Source organism: Chlorocebus sabaeus, chromosome 5 (genome assembly GCF_047675955.1).
Source record: "Chlorocebus sabaeus isolate Y175 chromosome 5, mChlSab1.0.hap1, whole genome shotgun sequence".
Classification (NCBI taxonomy): Eukaryota; Metazoa; Chordata; class Mammalia; order Primates; family Cercopithecidae; genus Chlorocebus; species Chlorocebus sabaeus.
The window spans coordinates 69569076-69589124 of NC_132908.1; the positions used below are offsets into that span (position 1 = coordinate 69569076).

Here is a 20049-nt window from a genome sequence, read left to right on the forward strand (position 1 = left end):
GTTTCTATATAGGAAGGCAACAAATAAAGGAGGTGATGATCTGTGTGTGTTCTGTCAGTCTCAGATACTTGAATGCATCTGCAAATAGTCTGGAGTCTTTACCATCCGCCTGCACTGGCGAGGAGAGTTTGAGTATGTTGCAGCTGCTTTATCTGACCAACAATCTCCTGACGGATCAGTGCATACCTGTCCTGGTGGGGCACCCGCACCTGCGAATCTTGCACCTTGCAAACAATCAGTTACAGACCTTTCCTGCAAGGTAAAATGAATGCAGACTTTGTTCATTTCAAATACACAACGTTAATTCTACATTTGTCAGAAAAAATGTAGCCATCTGACTATGACTCTTTGTTTACGTTGACTGACTTACAGATGCTATGATTTTACTAGTTGAGTGGCAAAATCTCATCTTAATAGTTAGTACCCTGTTGCTAAAATATGTTTTATTTTTAGTTGTGACTACTTAATTATGGTCTAATAATCTAGAAAAGTACAGGCTTATGAAACAAATTGTGAAGACAATTTTTTCTTTTCTCTTGTCAGCATTGTTTTATAAAATGCTGTTATTTATTCATAGTACAAAAATGGAATGCTTACTGTATGTCAGGTATTGTGTAAGTTACAGTCTCTGCTCTCTAGGCATGTACAGTCAAATTGGGGAAATAAGTGGATAGGCAGTTGCAGTGCAGTCTAAGAAAGGTAGGGTGTTTGGCTGGGAGTGGTGGCTCACGCCTGTAATCCCAGCACTTTGGGAAACCAAGGCGGGCAGATCACAGGTTCGTGAGTTTGAGACCAGCCAGGGCAATATGGTGAAACCCTGTCTCTACTAAAAATACAAAAAAATTAGCCATATGTGGTGGCACATGCCTGTAATCACAGCTACTCAGGAGGCTGAGGCAGGAGAATTGCTTGAATCCTGGAGGCGGAGGTTGCAGTGAGCCAAGATGGCGCCACTGCACTCCAGCCTGGGTGACAAAGTGAGACTCTGTCTCAAAAAATTACTAAATAAATAAAATAAATAAATAGAAACGCAGGGCGTTGAAGAAGATATGTACACATTGCCAGTCACGTTGCACAGAGCCTGGGGATGAGGTTAGGCTCCCTGAAGGAAGAGATGAATAGTAGTTAGCCAGGCTACACCTATAAGAACACGTAAGAAAGATGTTTAATGCTGTCAAAGTTTGAGACAGTGTCAGTGGATAAGTAAATACCTTTCAAAATACATTTGGTTAAAACAGCAACTTTAGAACTTTTTTTTTTTTTTTAAAAGAGATGGGATCTCGTTACGTTGTCCAAGCTGGTCTCGAACTCCTGGGCTGAAGTGATTCTCCTACCTCTGCCTCTCAAATACCTGAGACTGCAGACGCATGCCACCATGACCAGCTAAAACTTGGAAAATTTAACACCAGAAAAATTTATGCCATGAAAGTAGTCATTAAAAATAATACTTTCAAAAACTAAGAACTTGGGGCAATGACATTTGATATTAATAATTTTTGATGAAATTATATGTATGTAAATTATAAAATTTTAATTTTTATGAACATTTACCATTTACAAAGTGAGATAGAGCTTAAGAAAATACACAGGAGAAACTTGATTGCAGTTCAGGTGATTCTCCTGCTTTAACCTTCCAAGGAGATGGGACTACAGGCATGCATCACCACACCCAACTAATTTTTTTTTTTTTTTTTTTTTAGATGGAGTCTTGCTCTGTTGGCCAGCTGGAGTGCTGTGGTGTGGTCTCGGCTCACTGCAACCTTTGCCTCCCAGGTTCAAGTGATTCTCCTGCCTCAGCCTCCTAAGTAGCTAGGATTACAGGCATGTGCCACCACACCCAGCTAATTTTTTGTATTTTTGTAGAGACAAGGTTCCACCATGTTGACCAGGCTGGTCTCAAACTCTTGGCCTCGTGATCTGTCTGCCTTGTCCTCCCAATGTACTGGGATTACAGGTATGAGCCACCGCGTCCAGCCCATACCTGACTAATTTTTTAAACAAAAACTTGTAGAGGCTGGGTGTAGCAGATCACGCCTGTAATCCCAGCACTTTGGCAGGGCGAGGCAGGTGGATCACGAGGTCAAAAGATCAAGACCAGCCTGGCCAACATGGTGAAACCCTGTATCTACTAAAAATACGAAAATTAGCCAGGCGTTGTGGTGGATGCCTGTAATCCCAGCCACTCAGAAGGCTGAGGCAGGAGAATCGCTTGAACCCAGGAGGCGGAGGTTGCAGTGAGCTGAGATCGTACCACTGCAACTCCAGCCTGGCAATGGAGCAAGACTCCATCTCAAAAAAACAAAACAAAACAAAACTTGTAGAGGTGGGGGGGGGGTCTCCCTATGTCCAGGCTGGTCTTGAACTCCCGGCCTCCAGTGATCATCTCACCTTAGCCTACCAAAATGCCGGGATTATAGGTGTGAGCCACTGTGCCTGGTCAGCCTCCTTGAAAAAATTCAAATAAGAGCTTTTTACTTTTTATTTTTATTTTTTTTTAATGACTTCTAAAATGAATGCAGAATCTTAATTTCAGGGTGTGGTAGATCTCTTGAAATGTTACCAGATTAACCTAATTGATCTCAAATATGTTCATATAAAGTGAAAATAATGGACCACTGACAAATTATATTAGTTTATGAAGCTGTTGGATGACACATAATTAGCTGCATAATGCTGTAAAACTATGAATCTCACCTAATTTGATGACACTTTTATTGTTGGAGGGGTCAAAAGCAGGTTGATATAAAACTTAAAGAAAATGAAAAAAAGTTAGTAATAAAGACAACAATTAGGCCGGGCACGATGGCTCATGCCTGTAATCCCAGCACTTTGGGAAGCTGAGGTGGGTGGATCACTTGAGATCAGGAATTTAAGACCAGCTTAGGCAACATGGTGAAACCCATCTCTACTAAAAATACAAAAATTAACCGAGTGTGGTGGCGTGTGTCTGCCTGTAATCCCAGCTACTCAGGAGGCCAAGGCATGAGAATTGCTTGAACCTGGGAGGTGGAGGTTGCAGTGAGTGAGATCGTGCCATTGTATTCCAGCTTGGGCAACAAAGCGGGACTCCATCTCAAAAAAAAAAAAAAAAAAAAAAAAAAAAGACAAGAATGAACATCACAAAAAATAGAGTAATCTGAATATATATAATAAAACTGAGTGGAATTTAGGAACAACATATTTTTAAAAATGAGTGTTCTCTACTAAATAGCAAATCCACTATCAGTTCATTTCCTGAGCAGTGTTATAATTGTATACGCCCAATACAAATCTTGTTTGTTTCCTTTGAACTATTTTCAGAATCTAGCACAGTTCTGGGTACTGAGTAAGAAACTGAGTGAGGAGGCTGCATTTCTATTTACAAGTCAGAAAAATCCAGGCAGGATAAGGGAAAACAACGTGAGATTTGGACATGGGAACACTTTAAAAATATATTGTTAAGTAAAAGAAAGTCATAAATACAATGTATATAATATAGTACCTTTTTTTGTTTTTGTTTTTGAGACAGGGTCTTGTGTCGCTCAGGCTGATGTGCAGTGGTGCAGCAATAACTCATTGCATCCTTAAACTCCTGGGCTCAAGCGATTGACCTGCCTTAGCCTCTGAAAGTACTGGAATTACAGGTGTGAGCCACCACACCTACCTGGCCTATAATACCATTTTTTAATTTGAAAAGTATAGTTTCATTCCTTAAGAAAGACAAGAATACTATCTACCAAAATGTTATCAGAGATTATCTTTGGCAGTAGCATTAAAAGATTTTTTTCCTGTTTGTCTCTATTTTTCAGTTTTTTTCAGTGAGTATATATTATCAGAAAAAATAATTGCAATTTACAAAGCTTAGTCATTTAAAATTATGAAATTTCTAGGAGTAGAAATTATTTACGATATATGAAAAAGGCAAGATATAAAATTTATGTAAAAACAAATATGAAAAATTTGGTAGGAAATTCAGCAAAATGATAAAAGTAATTCAGATTGCTGGTATTGGCGATTTCTTTTCTTTATTTTGCAGACGTTCTCTCCAGGTTAACAGCAGTTGATTATTTTTATAATTTTTAAACCAATAAATCAAAATAAATTAGAATGATTTGTAATAACCTAAAGGTGTTAGTCTTAAGGTGTTTTGCTTACCATGTAGAAAGCTTTGCTCAGTCATGGAACAGTGTGAATCACTTGCCTCACAGCACAGTGCTGTGTATATAATAAGAACTTGATAAATGTTTAGTGGAGGTGAGTTAATGTCATGAATGGGTAAGTGTAGAGATTTAAAATTCAAAAGAATCTTAGCGATGGGCTGGGCGTGGTGGCTCACACCTATAATCCCAGCACTTTGGGAGGCTGAGGTGGGCAGATCACCTGAGGTCGGGAGTTCGAGACCAGCCTGGCCAACATAGAGAAACCCCGTTTCTACTAAAAATACAAAATCAGCCAGGCGTGGTGGCGCATACCTGTAATCCCAGCTATTCGGGAGGCTGAGGCAGGAGAATTGCTTGAATCCGGGAGGCAGAGGTTGCGATGAGCCAAAATCAGACCATTGGACTCCAAACTGGGCAAGAAGAGTGAAACTCCGTCTCAAAAAAATAAAAAAAGAATCTTAGTGATGATTTAGTACAACCTCATGTTTTACAGCTGAGGGTATTGAAGACTGCTGACATTGACTTACTTAGTATTTTGCTGCTAAATACTAAGTGGTATAGCAAGCAACAAAACTAACCCCCAGTTTGAGGCCACTCCTTTTCCAGCCACTTTCTGTACATTAGGTAACAGGAAGATGTTCCTGCCCACAAGATCCAACAGCCCTTGAAACACACTGAGGGAGATCAGGCTTAGTTACAGCAGGAGTAGTTATCTTCTTGAGCCGTTGCCTTTCCTGGTATTCCTGGTATCGGTTTCATTTCTCACCAGTCATCTGGCAGTGGACCGTGTCGGCCTTCTATACTCGGAATAGCACTTCCTTGGCAGCTGCTCAGTCTTGGTACATTCTAGTATTCTAGTGTTTCTTTTTCAGCAAACTAAATAAATTGGAGCAATTGGAGGAACTGAACCTAAGTGGCAACAAGCTTAAAACCATTCCCACAACCATAGCAAACTGCAAAAGGCTGCACACCCTTGTTGCACACTCCAACAACATCAGCATTTTCCCAGAAATACTGCAGTTGCCTCAGATCCAGGTACTTCTGTGTGCTGGAATGATGTCCTTACTGGGGGAAACGGCAGGAGAGTGAATGAGGTTATTCTCCTTTTATAAAGAAGAAAGGAGTGTGAATGAGATCGTTCTCATAAGGAAAAATATTATTGTCTTCTCATGTATTCTGGTTTGGGACCAGAGTGTATGTAATGAATTCCTGGGAAGAAATTAAGTTCCTCTTTGGGGATATAGTAAGAGATTGGACACTTGGGAGTAAAGAACTAAGTCTCTATGATGTATTTTCTTTTGATTTCTCTATTTTTTCTTAGTTTGTAGACCTAAGTTGCAATGACTTGACAGAAATCCTGATTCCAGAGGCTTTGCCTGCTACATTACAAGACCTTGACCTGACTGGAAATACAAATCTGGTTCTGGAACACAAGACACTGGACATATTTAGGTAGGAAAAAATTTGAAATGGAATCTCTGTGTGCTCTTAGGCCCACCAGCCATGTGTAAGTCTTCCTTAGTACTGTGGAGATCTCTATTAATGAAAGGAACAGAATGAATTTAGGCCATAAAGCCCCTAGGTTCTCTTCTTTGATTAAGTTATGAATAGATGTTGTATCCAGTAGCCAATCTGTTTATATTAGGACTACTCCATGGCTACTACCCACCCACATACTGAATATTTTCACAACAGGCATAGATGTTTTAGGTGGCACAGATTATATAACATCTAAGAGACAATACAAGTTCATCCATTGTACCAAGACTTCATTGTATCAAAATACTTAACATAAATAGATGGTTGGCTAAAACTTGGAAATCTTTGTTGTGCTTAGTTTTTGATTGAAACTCTTACCCCTTTGATCCTCCTACCCCTTTCCTTTCTCTCCCCTCCTCCTTTGCCAGTAGTTAAGCATACTATTTTCATCAGTCTTTCTGGAAATGAATCTTAGGCTGTCCATAGACTATTTTATTAAAAGATATATTACTGTTGGCCGGGTGCAGTGGCTCACGCCTGTAATTCCAGCACTTTGGGGAGCCAAGGTGGGTGGATCACCTGAGGTCAGGAGTTCAAGACCAGCCTGGTCAACATGACAAAACTCCATCCCTATTAAAAATACAAAAATTAGCCAGGTGCGGTGGCTCACACCCGTAATGCTGCACTTTGGGAGGCCGAGGTGGGCAGATCACTTGAGGTCAGAAGTTCGAGACCAGCCTGCCCGATATGTTGAAACCCAATCTCTACTAAAAATACAGAAATTAGCTGGTGGTTGTGGCAGGCACCTGTAATCCCAGCTACTCGGGAGACTGAGGCAGGAGAATCGTTTGAACCCAGGAAACAAAGGTTGCAGTGAGCCGATAATGCGCCACTGCACTCCAGCCTGGGCAACAGAGGGAGACTCTGTCTCAAAAAAACAAAAGAATAAAGAAATACAAAAGTTAGCCGGGCACGGTGGCATGCACCTGTAATCTCAGCTGCTCAGGAGGCTGAAGCAGGAAAATTGCTTGAACCCGGGAAGCAGAAGTTGCAGTGAGACGAGGTCATACCACTGCACTCCAGCCTCTGTGACAAGAGGGAGACTCCGTCTCCAAAAATAAAATAAAATAAAATAAAAGAATACTATTGTTGGGATAGTTTTTTGTAAAATACAGAAGAATATATGGTTTAATCTTCCTTCACCTCCCACAGCCATATTACAACCCTGAAAATTGATCAGAAACCTTTGCCAACCACAGATTCTACAGTTACATCAACTTTCTGGAGCCATGGACTGGCTGAGATGGCAGGGCAGAGAAATAAGTGAGTATATTGGCCGTGGAGACTGAGAAAGAAAAAAGGCAGCCCCTGGCATCTGAGAACTGGCCTGATGCTCATAATAGCTAGGCCATGTTGTACTGTTGTACATAAACAAATCATAGAACATCAGTGTCGGATAAGATCCCTTTGAGATCATGATAAAGTTTTAAGACAAAAACAACACAAATGTGCAGTCAACAGAATACGAAACACCCTCTTTCATGGCTAAGATGGGTAGATGCTACTTTCTTTACCAGTTACAGCTTTATCCTCCTGCTAATTTTCCTTCCCTATAGATAAGATTTATACCCAGCCATAGAATGGCCCCACTTTCTGATGACACCCAGTCTAGTATGATCCTCTTCCTTAGACCTTCCCCAAAGTGACCGAACCAAAGTCCAAACCCTGTAGTGGGTTCTTTTTAGCACCCCTTACCTGTATACCCCAAGGTTCCATGGGGTGCACTCTCATTTGCTATAAGGAGTAATAAACTCAACTTTTTCACCCCTAGGTGTGCTCTGGTGGTCTTTGGCTGATGGGCCGTGACAAAAGTAATCCTTAGTCACTACTAAGAGCAAGTGTTTTATCTTACCAGCCTTTGGCAGCATTGCAAAGCTAATATGTACTGCCCATGAATGCGGCTGTTTTCCCTTTCCTTAGGGCATTAGCTCTTTAAGATGTAGCTTAATTATCATGTCTAGGGACTTTTCTTATGTGTAGATTACGATTTGCTTCTAGTCTTCACCACCTTTAGTTAATACTTACGTTTTTTTTTTGTTTTTTTTTTTTTGAGACGGAGTCTCGCTGTGTCTCCCAGACTGGAGTGCAGTGGCACAATCTCGGCTCACTGCAAGCTCCACCTCCCAGGTTCACGCCATTCTCCTGCCTCAGCCTCCCGAGTAGCTGGGACTACCGGCGCCCACCACCACGCCCGGCTAATTTTTTCTATTTTTAGTAGAGACGGAGTTTCACCGTGTTAGCTGGGATGGTCTCGATCTCCTGACCTCGTGATCCACCCGCCTCGGCCTCCCAAAGTGCTGGGATTACAGGCGTGAGCCACCGCGCCCAGCCAATACTTATGTTTTAAAAGAATGCTCCCGGCCAGGCACAGTGGCTCACGCCTATTATCCCAGCACTTTGGGAGGCCGAGGCGGGCAGATCACAACGTCAGGAGATCGAGACCATCCTGGGTAACACAGTGAAACCCCATTTCTACTAAAAATACAAAAAAATTAGGTGGGCGTGGTGGGTGGTGCCTGTAGTCCCAACTACTCGGGAGGCACTACTCGGGAGGCTGAGGCAGGAGAATGGCATGAACCTGGGAGGTGGAGCTTGTAGTGAGCCGAGATTGTGCCACTGCACTCCAGTCTGGGCGACAGTGCCAGACTCCCTCTCAAAAAAAAATCTCAAAAAAAAATAAAAATAAAAAAAGAATGCTCCCTGAAGAATAATATTTTACCAGTAACTTTTTTTGATGATTGTGTTTCTCATGTTTCTGTTATAGGCTGTGTGTCTCAGCGCTTGCTATGGATAACTTTGCAGAGGGAGTGGGAGCTGTGTATGGCATGTTTGATGGGGACCGAAATGAGGAGCTCCCACGCCTGCTGCAGTGTACGATGGCAGATGTGCTTTTAGAAGAGGTACAGCAGTCGACTAATGACACAGTTTTCATGGCTAACACCTTCTTGGTATCTCACAGGTAAGCAGGTGGGTTGAAAAATCCCTAACTCAGTTCTACATTTGGAAAATATGTCTTTCTAAACCAAAAGGTCAGGGTCTAAATTAGGGTCTAAATTATGGATACAGGATCAAGGAAAGAACTCACGTTGTTGTCTTCTATGATCATTCTCTATATGAGCATGGAGTGTGGGGACTTTGGCTCTTTCAAAAGTCCATGGGGTCATCTGTTTTCTCTGTTGAATCCAAAGGCTGCTGAGGATCTGGGAAGCCCAAAATTTATGTGCAAAAGGTTGTGTGTGTATATATATATATGTGGTTGTACATTTTGAGGAGGAAGGTGGTCAGCTTTCATAAGATTGTCCAAGGAGTCAGTGACCTACAAAAGAGTTAACCAAATACTTATGAGATTCATAGGTTTAGAATACCTCTTTCTGGGGTTTTACCGAACTCATCTTCTAAGTAAAGTCTAAGCCACTTAAAGGCAAAAACCCTATACAGATGCTCCTCAACTTCGAATAGGGTTACATCCTGATAAACCCATCATAATTTGAAAATGTGATAAGTAGAAGCTACATTTAATACACCTAACTTACCAAACATCATGGCTTCACTTAGCCTACGTTAAATGTGCTTGGAACGCTTACCCCATTAGCTTATAGTTGGGCAAAATCATGTGGTGACACAGGGCACTGTATTGGTTGTTTACCCTTGTGATCAAGTGGCTGACTGGGAGCTATGGCTCGCTACCTCTGCCCAGCATCATGAGAGAACATCGTGTCACTAGCCCAGGAAAAGATCAAAATACAAATTACAGTTTCTACTAAATGCATGCAGTATTGCTTTTGCACCATCGTGAAGTCAAAAAGTCTTAAGTTGAACCATCGTTAAGTCGAGGATATCTGTATAACCTAACTGTAATGGAGTATTTGCATATCAGGTGGACTGATAAAGGATATGAACAACTGAGAGGTTGTTTGTAAACTTGTATAATCCAGGTTGAAATGGAACAGCTTGGAGCTTGAACTAGTTTTTTTTTTTTTTTCTTTTTTGAGACGGAATCTTGCTCTGTCTCCCAGGCTGGAGTGCAGTGGCGCAACCTCGGCTCACTGCAAGCTCCGCCTTCCGGGTTTACGCCATTATCCTGCCTCAGCCTCCCGAGTAGCTGGGACTACAGGCACCCGCCACCACGCCCAGCTAATTTTTTTGTATTTTTAGTAGATACGGGGTTTCACCATGTTAGCCAGGATGGGCTTTAACTAGTTTTATCTGTCATAACAAAAGCGAAGTGTTAGGAAGGAGTCTGTTTTTCAGTAGTATAATTGAACTAGAAACTTTGCAAAATAAAGGGTTTAGGAAAGGGAACTCAATTTATGAAGCAACTCTTGAGCCAGGAACTGTAGTAAGTATTTTTCATGCTATATATTTTATCAGAGAAATTTCTTGGAGGAATCGCTTGCTGAGGGTCTGTAGCCAGAAAATGGCAGAGCTGGGATTTGAAACTAGGTCTTTTGCTAATGTCTGTTCCTCATTAACATTGTTTCCAAGTACAGATGCGTGGATGCCCTGCATATGGGGGAAATGCAAGAATCATGGTCCTTCCCTCGAGAAACTTAGAACCTAAGTGAGTGGTTCTCAAAGTGTTGTTCTAGGACCAGCAGCCTCAGAATCACCAGAAATTTCTTGGAATGCAGTTTACTGGGCCAGCCTCTTACCCACTGATTCAGAAACTCTGAGGCTAGGGCCCAGCAGTCCCTGTTCTGACAAGCCCTCAGGGGATTCTGATATGCTCAAGTTTGAGAGCCCCTGAATGAGGGAAGTCTTTGATCAGACAAAAAAGCTGTGGAGAAAGATGCAAAAGGGAGATTCTCTCCCTTTCGTAAACCTTTTCCTCAGCTGAGAATGGAGGCAGAACTGTCTTCACCACCATCAGCCACAGCAAGTCTGCAGTTAGGTGGATAGGGTCAGGCTGGTTCACGATCACATGGCAAAAAAAAAAAAAAAAGATGTACGTGCAGGACCACCACTTTCTTCTAAAACTAGCCACCACGTCTTCTTTTTCTTTCTTTCTGAACAGGAAATTAGGAATGGCTGGCCAGAAGTTGGGCTCCTCCGCTCTCCTGTGCTACATTCGCCCTGACACTGCCGATCCAGCAAGTAGCTTTAGCTTGACTGTAGCCAATGTTGGCACGTGTCAAGCAGTCCTGTGCCGAGGTGGGAAGCCAGTGCCCCTCTCTAAAGTCTTCAGCCTGGAGCAGGACCCAGAGGAGGCGCAAAGGGTGAAGGACCAAAAAGCCATCATCACAGAGGTGTGTTCCGCTCCCTGCCAGTCACTTCTGCTCCCCAGATCCAGTGGAGGCTGCTTTGTGTAGAGGTGATGAAGGCCCATTTTCTTCCTATCACGCCCTGTAAATTGTATCCAATCCAGATAAAAGTTCAATTCAGATGGTTTCAGCTATAGTACTAGAAGAAAATCTGATCAGTGACTAGCACAGAGAAGAAGCAAAGTGAATTAGAAATACAAAATCCTCATTTGTCATCCTGTATATTGATAGCTAGCTTGTAAAATGGATGTTAAATGTCCCCTTAGCTAATTTCCAGCTCATCTGGTTTGTTATTCCAAATAGAAGAAAGAGTTCTCTAGTTTGACATCTCCATTCTGAAATGCAAAGTTTCAAAATGTTCTGTGTTTATACTCTTATGTGGTGTAGTGCTCTGGTTTTCTGTTTTGATAATGAAACATCAGTATTTCTACTGTTTTTTAGCTTTTCTCCTTTTTTAGAAATTAACATTTTGCTCTCAGAGAAACTTTAGCAATTACTTGTGAACATTGTTTATCACAAAGTGGAATTCCTTTCAGATCTTTTGAGAACTGTAAATTGGATTGTTTGTTTCTGTATTGTTGAGTTTTAAGAGTCTTTGTAGGCCCGGCGCGGTGGCTCATGCCTGTAATCTCAGCACTTTGGGAGTCCAAGGTGGGCGGATCACCTGAGGTCAGGAGTTTGAGACCAGCCTGACCAACATGGAGAAGCCCTGTCGCTACTAAAAATACAAAAAAAAAAAAAAAAAAAACCAGGCATGGTGGCGCATGCCTGCAATCCCAGCTACTTGGGAGGCTGAGGCAGGAGAATTGCTTGAACCTGGGAGGTGGAGGTTGCGGTGAGCCGAGATTGCGCCACTGCATTCCAGCCTGGGTGACAAGCAAAACTCCGTCTCAAAAAAAAAAAAAAAAAAGAAAAAAAAATCTTTGTATATTTTGGAAACAAGTTCTTTATCAGATACATGTTTTGCAAATATTTTTTCCCAGTCTGGGGCTTGTCTTTCCATTCTTTTAACAGTGTTTTTTTGGAGAGCTTTTAGTTTTAATGAAGGCCCACTTGTCAGTTTTTGTCTCATGGATTGTGCTTGTGGTGTTGTATCTAAAACTCATGGCCAAACCCAAGGTCACCTAGATTTTCTTCTATGTTATCTTCTAGAAGTTTAGTTTTGTGTTTTACATTTTGGTCCACGGTCTGTTTTGAGTTAATTTTTGTGAAAAGTGTAAGCTCCCTGTCTATATTGGTGTTTTGCATGGAGGTGTCCACTTGTTCCAGCACCATTTATTGAAAAGACTATCCTTTGTATGACCTTTGCTCTTTTTTCAGAGATCAGTTGACTGTATTTGTGTGGGTCCGTTTCTAGACTATTCTGTCAGAATTCTGTATTAAAGTTCATCTAAGGAAACAAAAATCAAAAACCATCATTATTAAGTGATTGATACTATTAGGATTCTGGAAATCTGAGACATTAGTTTTGGGAGGCTCAGTCAAAACAAATGAAAGATAAAAGATAGTATTTTAAATTTTTCATTATTTTTAGAGACAAGGTCTTGCTGTGTTACCCAGTTTGTACTTGAACTCCTGGATTAAGTGATCTTTCTGCTTTAGCTTCCTGAGTAGCTGGGACTATAGGCACATGCCACTGCGCCTGGCTTCAGATAACTTTTTGTTTGACTTGTCTTTTTATAGAATTTGGATAATGTTTATTCTTTTTTTTTTTTTTTTGAGGCAGAGTTTCATTCTTGTTGCTTAGGCTGGAGTGCAATGGCGTTATCTTGGCTCACCGCAATCTCTGCCTCCCGGGTTCAAGTGAGTCTCCTGCCTCGGCCTCCCGAGTAGCTGGGACTGTAGGCGCCTATGCGCCACTATGCCTGGCTAATTTTGTGTTTTTAGTAGAGACAGGGTTTCTCCATGTTGGTCAGTCTGGTCTTGAACTCCCATCTCAGATGATCTGCCCACCTCGGCCTCCCAAAGTGCTGGGATTACAAGCATGAGCCACCGCACCTGGCCAGTGTTTAGATTTCTCTTAGGGGATTTTAGACAAGTAGGAAGTATTTTTATAAATGTTATTTTAACCACAAACATTTATTGTTTGTCCATTATTTGCCAAGCACCATACCTTTATTATTTTACTTAATCTTAACAATAACTCGCATGAATTGGTGGGCCCTAGCCCCAGAGTTTCTGATTCAGTGGGTAGTTGTTAAACTCTCATTTTCATTTTTCAGATGAAGAAAGTACAGTTTAGAGTTTATGACAAATTCTGGCAGATAAGGTCAGGTCTTCTCCCAGAGGGTAACTGCAACTATGAAATTAATTTATTGATGACTTTAGAGTTTTGTTTTGTATTTTTTTCTTTTCTTGAAATCAGTACTACAAAGTGTGTGACTTGTGAGCATTCCCAGCCTGCAAGCAGGGTTGCTCTGTTTCCTCTAAGTTTGGAATTACAGAGGTTTTGATTTGATCAGCTGTTTATTCTTGGTGCAGTCCCCAGAGCGTAGGTCAATGATGCTGCACATCTCAGACTTTCCCTTTTTAGGCTGAATAACCTTAGAGATTATTCGATGCCTTAACTACCAAGATTGTCTTTACCATTGGTATCTTTTCAGTCCCAGCTAATATCCCTTTAAGTGAAAAATCACTTTTAGTGACCTTTCTGTTTCATCCTCTCTGAGAGTACTAGTGATAGAGAATTAATGATAGTTCTGCTTGTTGTTTTTCTATCATGTTTCTCTATTTATAGACATACTGAGGCCTGTTTTTCATGTTAAAGCAAACGTCTTTTGGGATGGTGGTGCCTTTTAGTCACCTATTTTTACTTGACTCTATAATAACCATATAGCATTTTGTCTTTTAAGACTTCTTTACATTTATTTCTGTGCATCCACTTAAAATTACACTAATCCATAGGAAAAATCATATAGTTTTATTGTAGATCCCTAAGCACTGTGATCTAGAAAGATATCAAGTTGCCTATCATTGTTGCTTGTTTCTCAGAATTTGTGTCCTGCTCTTCTCTAGGACAACAAAGTGAACGGGGTAACCTGCTGTACCCGGATGCTGGGCTGTACATACCTCTACCCTTGGATCCTCCCCAAGCCCCACATATCTTCCACTCCACTGACCATTCAAGATGAGTTGCTGATTCTGGGAAACAAAGCATTGTGGGAACACTTGTCCTACACAGAAGCTGTCAATGCTGTACGTCATGTACAAGACCCATTAGCAGCTGCTAAGAAGCTGTGCACGTTAGCACAGAGCTATGGCTGTCAGGACAACGTAGGGGCGATGGTGGTTTATTTGAATATTGGTGAGGAAGGCTGCACTTGTGAAATGAATGGGCTCACCCTCCCAGGTCCTGTGGGATTTGCTTCAACCACCACTATAAAGGATGCCCCTAAGCCAGCCACTCCATCCTCTAGCAGTGGGATTGCCTCTGAATTCAGCAGTGAGATGTCCACCTCAGAGGTGAGCAGTGAAGTGGGGTCCACTGCTTCTGATGAGCATAATGCTGGGGGCCTGGATGCTGCCTTGCTTCCAAGGCCAGAGCGGCGCTGCAGCCTCCACCCAACACCCACCTCTGGGCTGTTTCAGCGCCAGCCTTCTTGTGCTACCTTCTCCAGTAACCAGTCTGATAATGGCCTGGACAGTGATGATGACCAGCCCGTTGAGGGGGTCATAACCAACGGCAGCAAGGTAGAGGTAGAAGTAGACATCCACTGCTGCAGGGGGAGGGATCTGGAGAACTCACCCCCTCTCATAGAGAGTTCTCCTACCCCGTGTTCTGAGGAACATGCTAGAGGGTCGTGTTTTGGGATCCGAAGACAGAACAGTGTGAATAGTGGCATAGTCCTGCCAATGAGCAAGGACAGGATGGAGTTACAGAAGTCTCCCTCCACCTCCTGCCTCTATGGGAAGAAACTCTCCAATGGCTCTATTGTGCCCCTAGAGGACAGCCTCAACCTCATTGAAGTGGCCACAGAAGTGCCCAAGAGGAAAACTGGCTATTTTGCTGCCCCCACTCAGATGGAACCAGAGGATCAGTTTGTTGTACCTCGTGACCTGGAAGAAGAAGTGAAGGAACAAATGAAGCAGCACCAGGACAGCCAGCTCGAGCCTGAGCCCCACGAAGAGGATCGGACCGAGCCTCCGGAGGAGTTTGACACAGCACTGTGACCACCCCACTGGGCACAGTGTGGGAGGAGGCTATGCAGGGTTGGGGTAGGAACCTGCCAGAGGCATTCTGCCTCTACATTTCTTTTTGTTGGTTTGGGTTTTGTTTTGTTTTGTTTTGTTTTGTTTTGTTTTGTTTTTGAGATGGAGTCTCGCTCGGTTGCTCAGGCTGGAGTGCAATAGTGCAATCTCGGGTCACTGTGACCTCCGCCCCTGGGTTCAAGCCATTCTCCTGTCTCAACCTCCTGAGTAGCTGGGATTACAGGCACCTGCCATCATGCCCAGCTAATTTTTTTTTTTTTTTTTGTATTTTTTTAGAGATGGGGTTTCACCATGTTGGCCAGGCTGGTGTTGAACTCCTGACCTCAGGTGATCCACCCTCCTTGGCCTCCCAAAGTGCTGGGATTACAGGCGCGAGCCACCACGCCCAGCCCTGCCTCTGCATTTCTAAACCATAGCTGTGTGGGGTTGAACTCGGAGCCAAAAAGAGTGAGAGCCATCAGTGGCTGGCTCTGGATAAACTAGTAGCCACCATCAGTGTTAAGTTTGATATTTAACCTGCATTGGAATTCCCAGGGGTACTGGGAAGAAAGCAGCTGTTCTGTGTCAGTCCTACCACCTGCCATTAACCCTTTCTCTCCTAGGATCATTTTGAGAATTTGCCTGCCTGGGCAGGAAAGGGACTATTTCTGTGGAGGAAAAAAGTGAAGATCGATTCTCTTTACTAATTGCTGCTGATGGATCTCTGTGACAGAGAAATCACCTTATCTCAGACTAATGGGGTGTGATGTGACTAGTCACATGGCTTTTCATTCTTCTCTACGAGAATACAGCCTATCAAAATGATGTCTGTTGGAAATGTAGAACCAATCAAACATAATTTATGTATGTAATGTAATAAGAGCACTTTTCATTGACTGTGAACTTTTTATTTTTGAATCTGCACTCGAGCCAATCTTCTTAGAGGCAGCCCGGCACCTTCATCCATAGGCAGAGAGAGAATTGGGTGTTGGAGCCTTATGGGAGGGTATAGGAAAAGGACCCTGTGAAGTTGATTTAACTGTTGGATGTCAGACTGTGAAAGCTCCTGAGAAACTTGGGGTAATAGGATCTTCTTTTGGGGGTGAAAATGGGGAAGGAGTGAGGACCAAGACTACTTCTCCCTAGATCAGAAAAAGAGAATTACCCCTTGACACGTATGATACCTGCTAGGTATTTCCCAAGGAAACTGAGAGATTGGCCTCTTTCCTTAGCACGTGGAGGAATTGGCAGGCAGCTTCCTAAGGGGGAGGGCCAAGGCTGACACTGCTTGCATCCATATGACCTTAAGTTATGGCAGATGACTCTGAAATGGACTGAGGCCAATGAGAACAGATGAATGGAGCGCTCAGGTTAGACTTGTTCCTTCTCCTGTGCTGGAGGAGAGGGATGGTTCTCTAGAATATTGGAAATGAGTTGAAGGCTTGCCTCTTGAATGTTGAACAGTGTACTCTTCTGAAAACTGCATACTCTGTGTGGTTTTAGAATACTGGGCTCAATACTAACATAAGAAAGACACTTCATTGAGAAATTCTTAAGCTTACAGAAAACCTGTATTTTTTGCACATTCCACATAACCCTAGCAAAATGCAGTTTCTTCATATTTCTGTCACTTTTTCCACTTGAAGATTTGCTTAGGAAAATTCCTATTCCCACAAAATGTTGGCATTGCTTGATTTTACCCAATGGGGAGTGTGCTTTGAATTTTTGGAACACTTCTACAATTAAAAATAGAGTAGAGCCATTTTTTATTTGTTTCATCAGAAACAATACATTAAAGAGAGGGTTAAATATAAATATATTTTCGTGTGTATTTTTGGGAAGTTTTTGTTCAAAGCAGTAGTCAAAAACCAGATGACCTGTCCATAATAATTGTGTGTCTTCATCTTCTCAGAGGCCCCGTGCCCATATGCACGTGTCATTGAGGTACACTCTTGGGGGATTTGGTACACTCTAACGGATGTCTAATGTTCAACCCCTCGAGAATCTGAACTTGATTCCCCAAATTGTCAAACTACTGGTCAGCTATTGAAAAATTTTAGAACTCAGGTCTTCGATTTGAAGTAGGGAACATAGTGGCTCACGCAGAGTTTAGGTGCTGTTAGAAAGATGGGAACAAGAGTGTTTTGCCACCTTATTTTTATATGGGAATTTTTTTTTTAAATGAAGAAAAAATGAAAATGAAATAACCCAGGATGATAGTGATGAATGATGTAAAATATCTTACTCAGACGGCAGAACCTTCAGGCTATAGAATAGTGATGTCCAAAAATTAAAGTTATTTTGGGAATATACCACTTTAATAGTATAGTCTCATAAAAATTATTATTTATCGTGAACCCCTTTCTTGTCTGCTATTCGTTTCCCACCCTACTTACTGGAACTCCCTCAAATCCCAGTTCTGAAATCACCTTACCAAAAGTAAATGTATTTACTTTTTAGTCAGCAGAACTCTGTAATTCCAAATGTTCGTCTGTGTGCTAGAATTATTTTCAGGAACCATTAGGTTGTATTGAAAATCTTTATTATAGTCAGTACCAAAACTGATTATTATTTTTTGCAGTCTCCTTTAATTCATGTCCTTTTGTAGTTGCCCTGTATTAAAACAGAGGGTAAAAAGGCCATAGCCCATTATGAAAAATATGATACAAAACTCTTTGACCTATGAGGTAATTTACAGACATTGTGTTTTCTAAACAGGCTGTCGGTGAAAGCCAGTATCTGCTTCCAGGTGAATGTAATCCACTTCCGAGTACTTTACCCAGAGGATGTGTTCCCTGGGTGGGCAGAGTACAGTTGATCTCTAGCATAGAGATTCTGGCCTCTGCATATTCTCAGGTCTCTGTGTGTACCTCCCATTGAATAGAGAAGCTTAAGATAATTTCTGAGAGAAGAACACTGCTGATTATGGGAGCAGTTTGGGAGTCCATGGAAAAAAGAAAAATACATGTGTCTTGGCAGCTACCGTATATTTCAAATGGATTGGAAGGATATTTGAAAATTTGAATGTGGGTATGATGTAAAGCTGCAGTGCACTATGAAGTCAAGTCATTGAATTACCACTCCTGATACAGGGCTTTATTGTACTACTGTGAAGTGTATGTGTGCAATACATTGGTGAGTTCATTTACTGGTGTACGGAAGAGCTAGCAGGAGCAGTGTGGTCATTGCTGGGTGCTATTACAGGTGCTTGTAGTGAGTGCTTCTTTCCAGGAGATGGAGCCAGTTGGGTGTGGCAGATCTACTGAATATCAAATGATGCTCTTCTTCCCATTTAGACCTTTAGCGAAAGCTGGTACTTGGAAACCACAGGCTCACCTTCTCTGTCTATCCAATAATTATTAATGAAGAGACCTCCATAAGGGAGCAGCTGGCTGTTATCGATAAATGTACCAATTATTAAATAATTAGTCTCCAAGCCATTCAGTGATGTCTTCAGCATCACTATAGAACTGTCTTGTGTCACTTTTTACTTCCTTCTGGGTGGAGGCTTTCAGACTCCCAATCATGAAGGCAAGTTAATCTTTCTCTCCAGTTAGTGACTTTTGCCCCATAGTTGGGTAAGCACTTCCTAGATTGAGAAAAAGCAGCTACAGTCAATCCTGCTCTGTTTCCCTCATTTGGTGATCAGTCAGTCACACATAAGCTCCTTGTATTCTAAATTTCATGCACTTCTCCCAGATGCTATAGGGTTTTCTCTCACTGTTGCCAATGGATGTCATCCAGACAGTGGGCTCATATCTTATGGTTTTGTGCAATCACTGTTGTATTGTAGTCCTAAGACTCATTATAGTGTATTTTTGATATTTTTGAAATGTGTTAAATTTTTTAATTCAATAATATGAGCCAGAGCATGTTGCAGCAAATCTATTGTTTGTAAAAATAACAATAACAATAATAAATAAAATAAAGTGGAATCTCTTTTTCATGGCTTTGTTTTAAAATGGAGTGCTTGTTATTTCGTAAGTATTTTAGCATGAAGCTATAATTTTCTCTCCTAACTTGTTTGTAGAATTGGGTTCTTAACCAAAAGCACCTGCAGGATTTTCCTGGGGAAGATAAGTGAGAACAAGCACATTAAACCACATTCCATGACACTGCAAAGCTATGAGTTAAGGTAAGAATAAATATTTTTGATCAGCTTTTAAGCTGAAATGGCAATACAGATTTTTACTTCATGAAACACTATGTTTTGCCTTGGTTTATGTGCTTACAGAAATCACAGAGCCAGGAAAAAGGAAAAAAATCAGGAAACACTGTCCTTATTGACATGCAGGTTATTAGCTGACTACCAGAAACTCAATTGTAAACAATCCACAGCTCCATCTAAATGACAGCTGATGACATCGTGGAAAAGCCGGTCATTATGTTTTTCATGACAGCTTTGGTGTAAGAAGGAACTTCAGAGTCTTGGCTCATGAGCTACTTAGAATCTAGTTAAGCCTCTAAATTGTTGCTCGCCTACCTCCACTCCCGTGGGTGTCTCCCATAATCTCTGGACTTTGAAGCAAGAGTAGCTACCTCTCAACTGATTGATTGAGAGGTTGGGTCAGGGTCTTGCTCTGTTGCCCGGGCTGGAGTGCAGTGGTGTGATCTTGGCTCGTTGCAACCTCTACCTCCCATGCTAATGCGATCCTCCCACCTTAGCCTCGTGAGTAGGCAGGGCCATAGGCAAGCACCATCACACACAGCTCATTTGTAATTTTTGTAGAGACATGGTTTTGCCATGTTGCCCAGGCTGGTCTCGAACCTCTGGGCTCAAGAGATCTGCCTGCCTTGGCTTCCCAAGGTGCTGGGATTACAGGCATGAGCCACTGCACACTGCCTGCTACCTCTCATTTTAAATAAAGGTCAAGATAAAGTCATTTATAGGTTTCCTCTTCATCTACCAGAAGGAACTTTAT

At 41.9% G+C, this 20049-nt stretch overlaps 1 protein-coding gene across 3 annotated transcripts in view; it reads left to right on the plus strand.

Moving 5' to 3' along the window:
- Positions 1–19089, plus strand: part of PHLPP2 (PH domain and leucine rich repeat protein phosphatase 2) — a 76957-nt gene extending 57868 nt beyond the window's left edge. For 2 of the 3 annotated variants that reach the window (XM_007993714.3, XM_007993719.3), the window contains 7 exons: positions 59–259; positions 5012–5174; positions 5461–5591; positions 6831–6941; positions 8443–8637; positions 10693–10924; positions 13955–19089. In XM_007993714.3, coding sequence (XP_007991905.3) covers positions 59–259; positions 5012–5174; positions 5461–5591; positions 6831–6941; positions 8443–8637; positions 10693–10924; positions 13955–15109 — 2188 coding nt within the window. In that variant the 3' untranslated portion in view covers positions 15110–19089. The remainder of the gene's footprint in view (positions 1–58; positions 260–5011; positions 5175–5460; positions 5592–6830; positions 6942–8442; positions 8638–10692; positions 10925–13954) is intronic. The other variant, XM_007993717.3, reaches the window with a different exon arrangement.
- Positions 19090–20049: the final 960 nt, after the last annotated feature.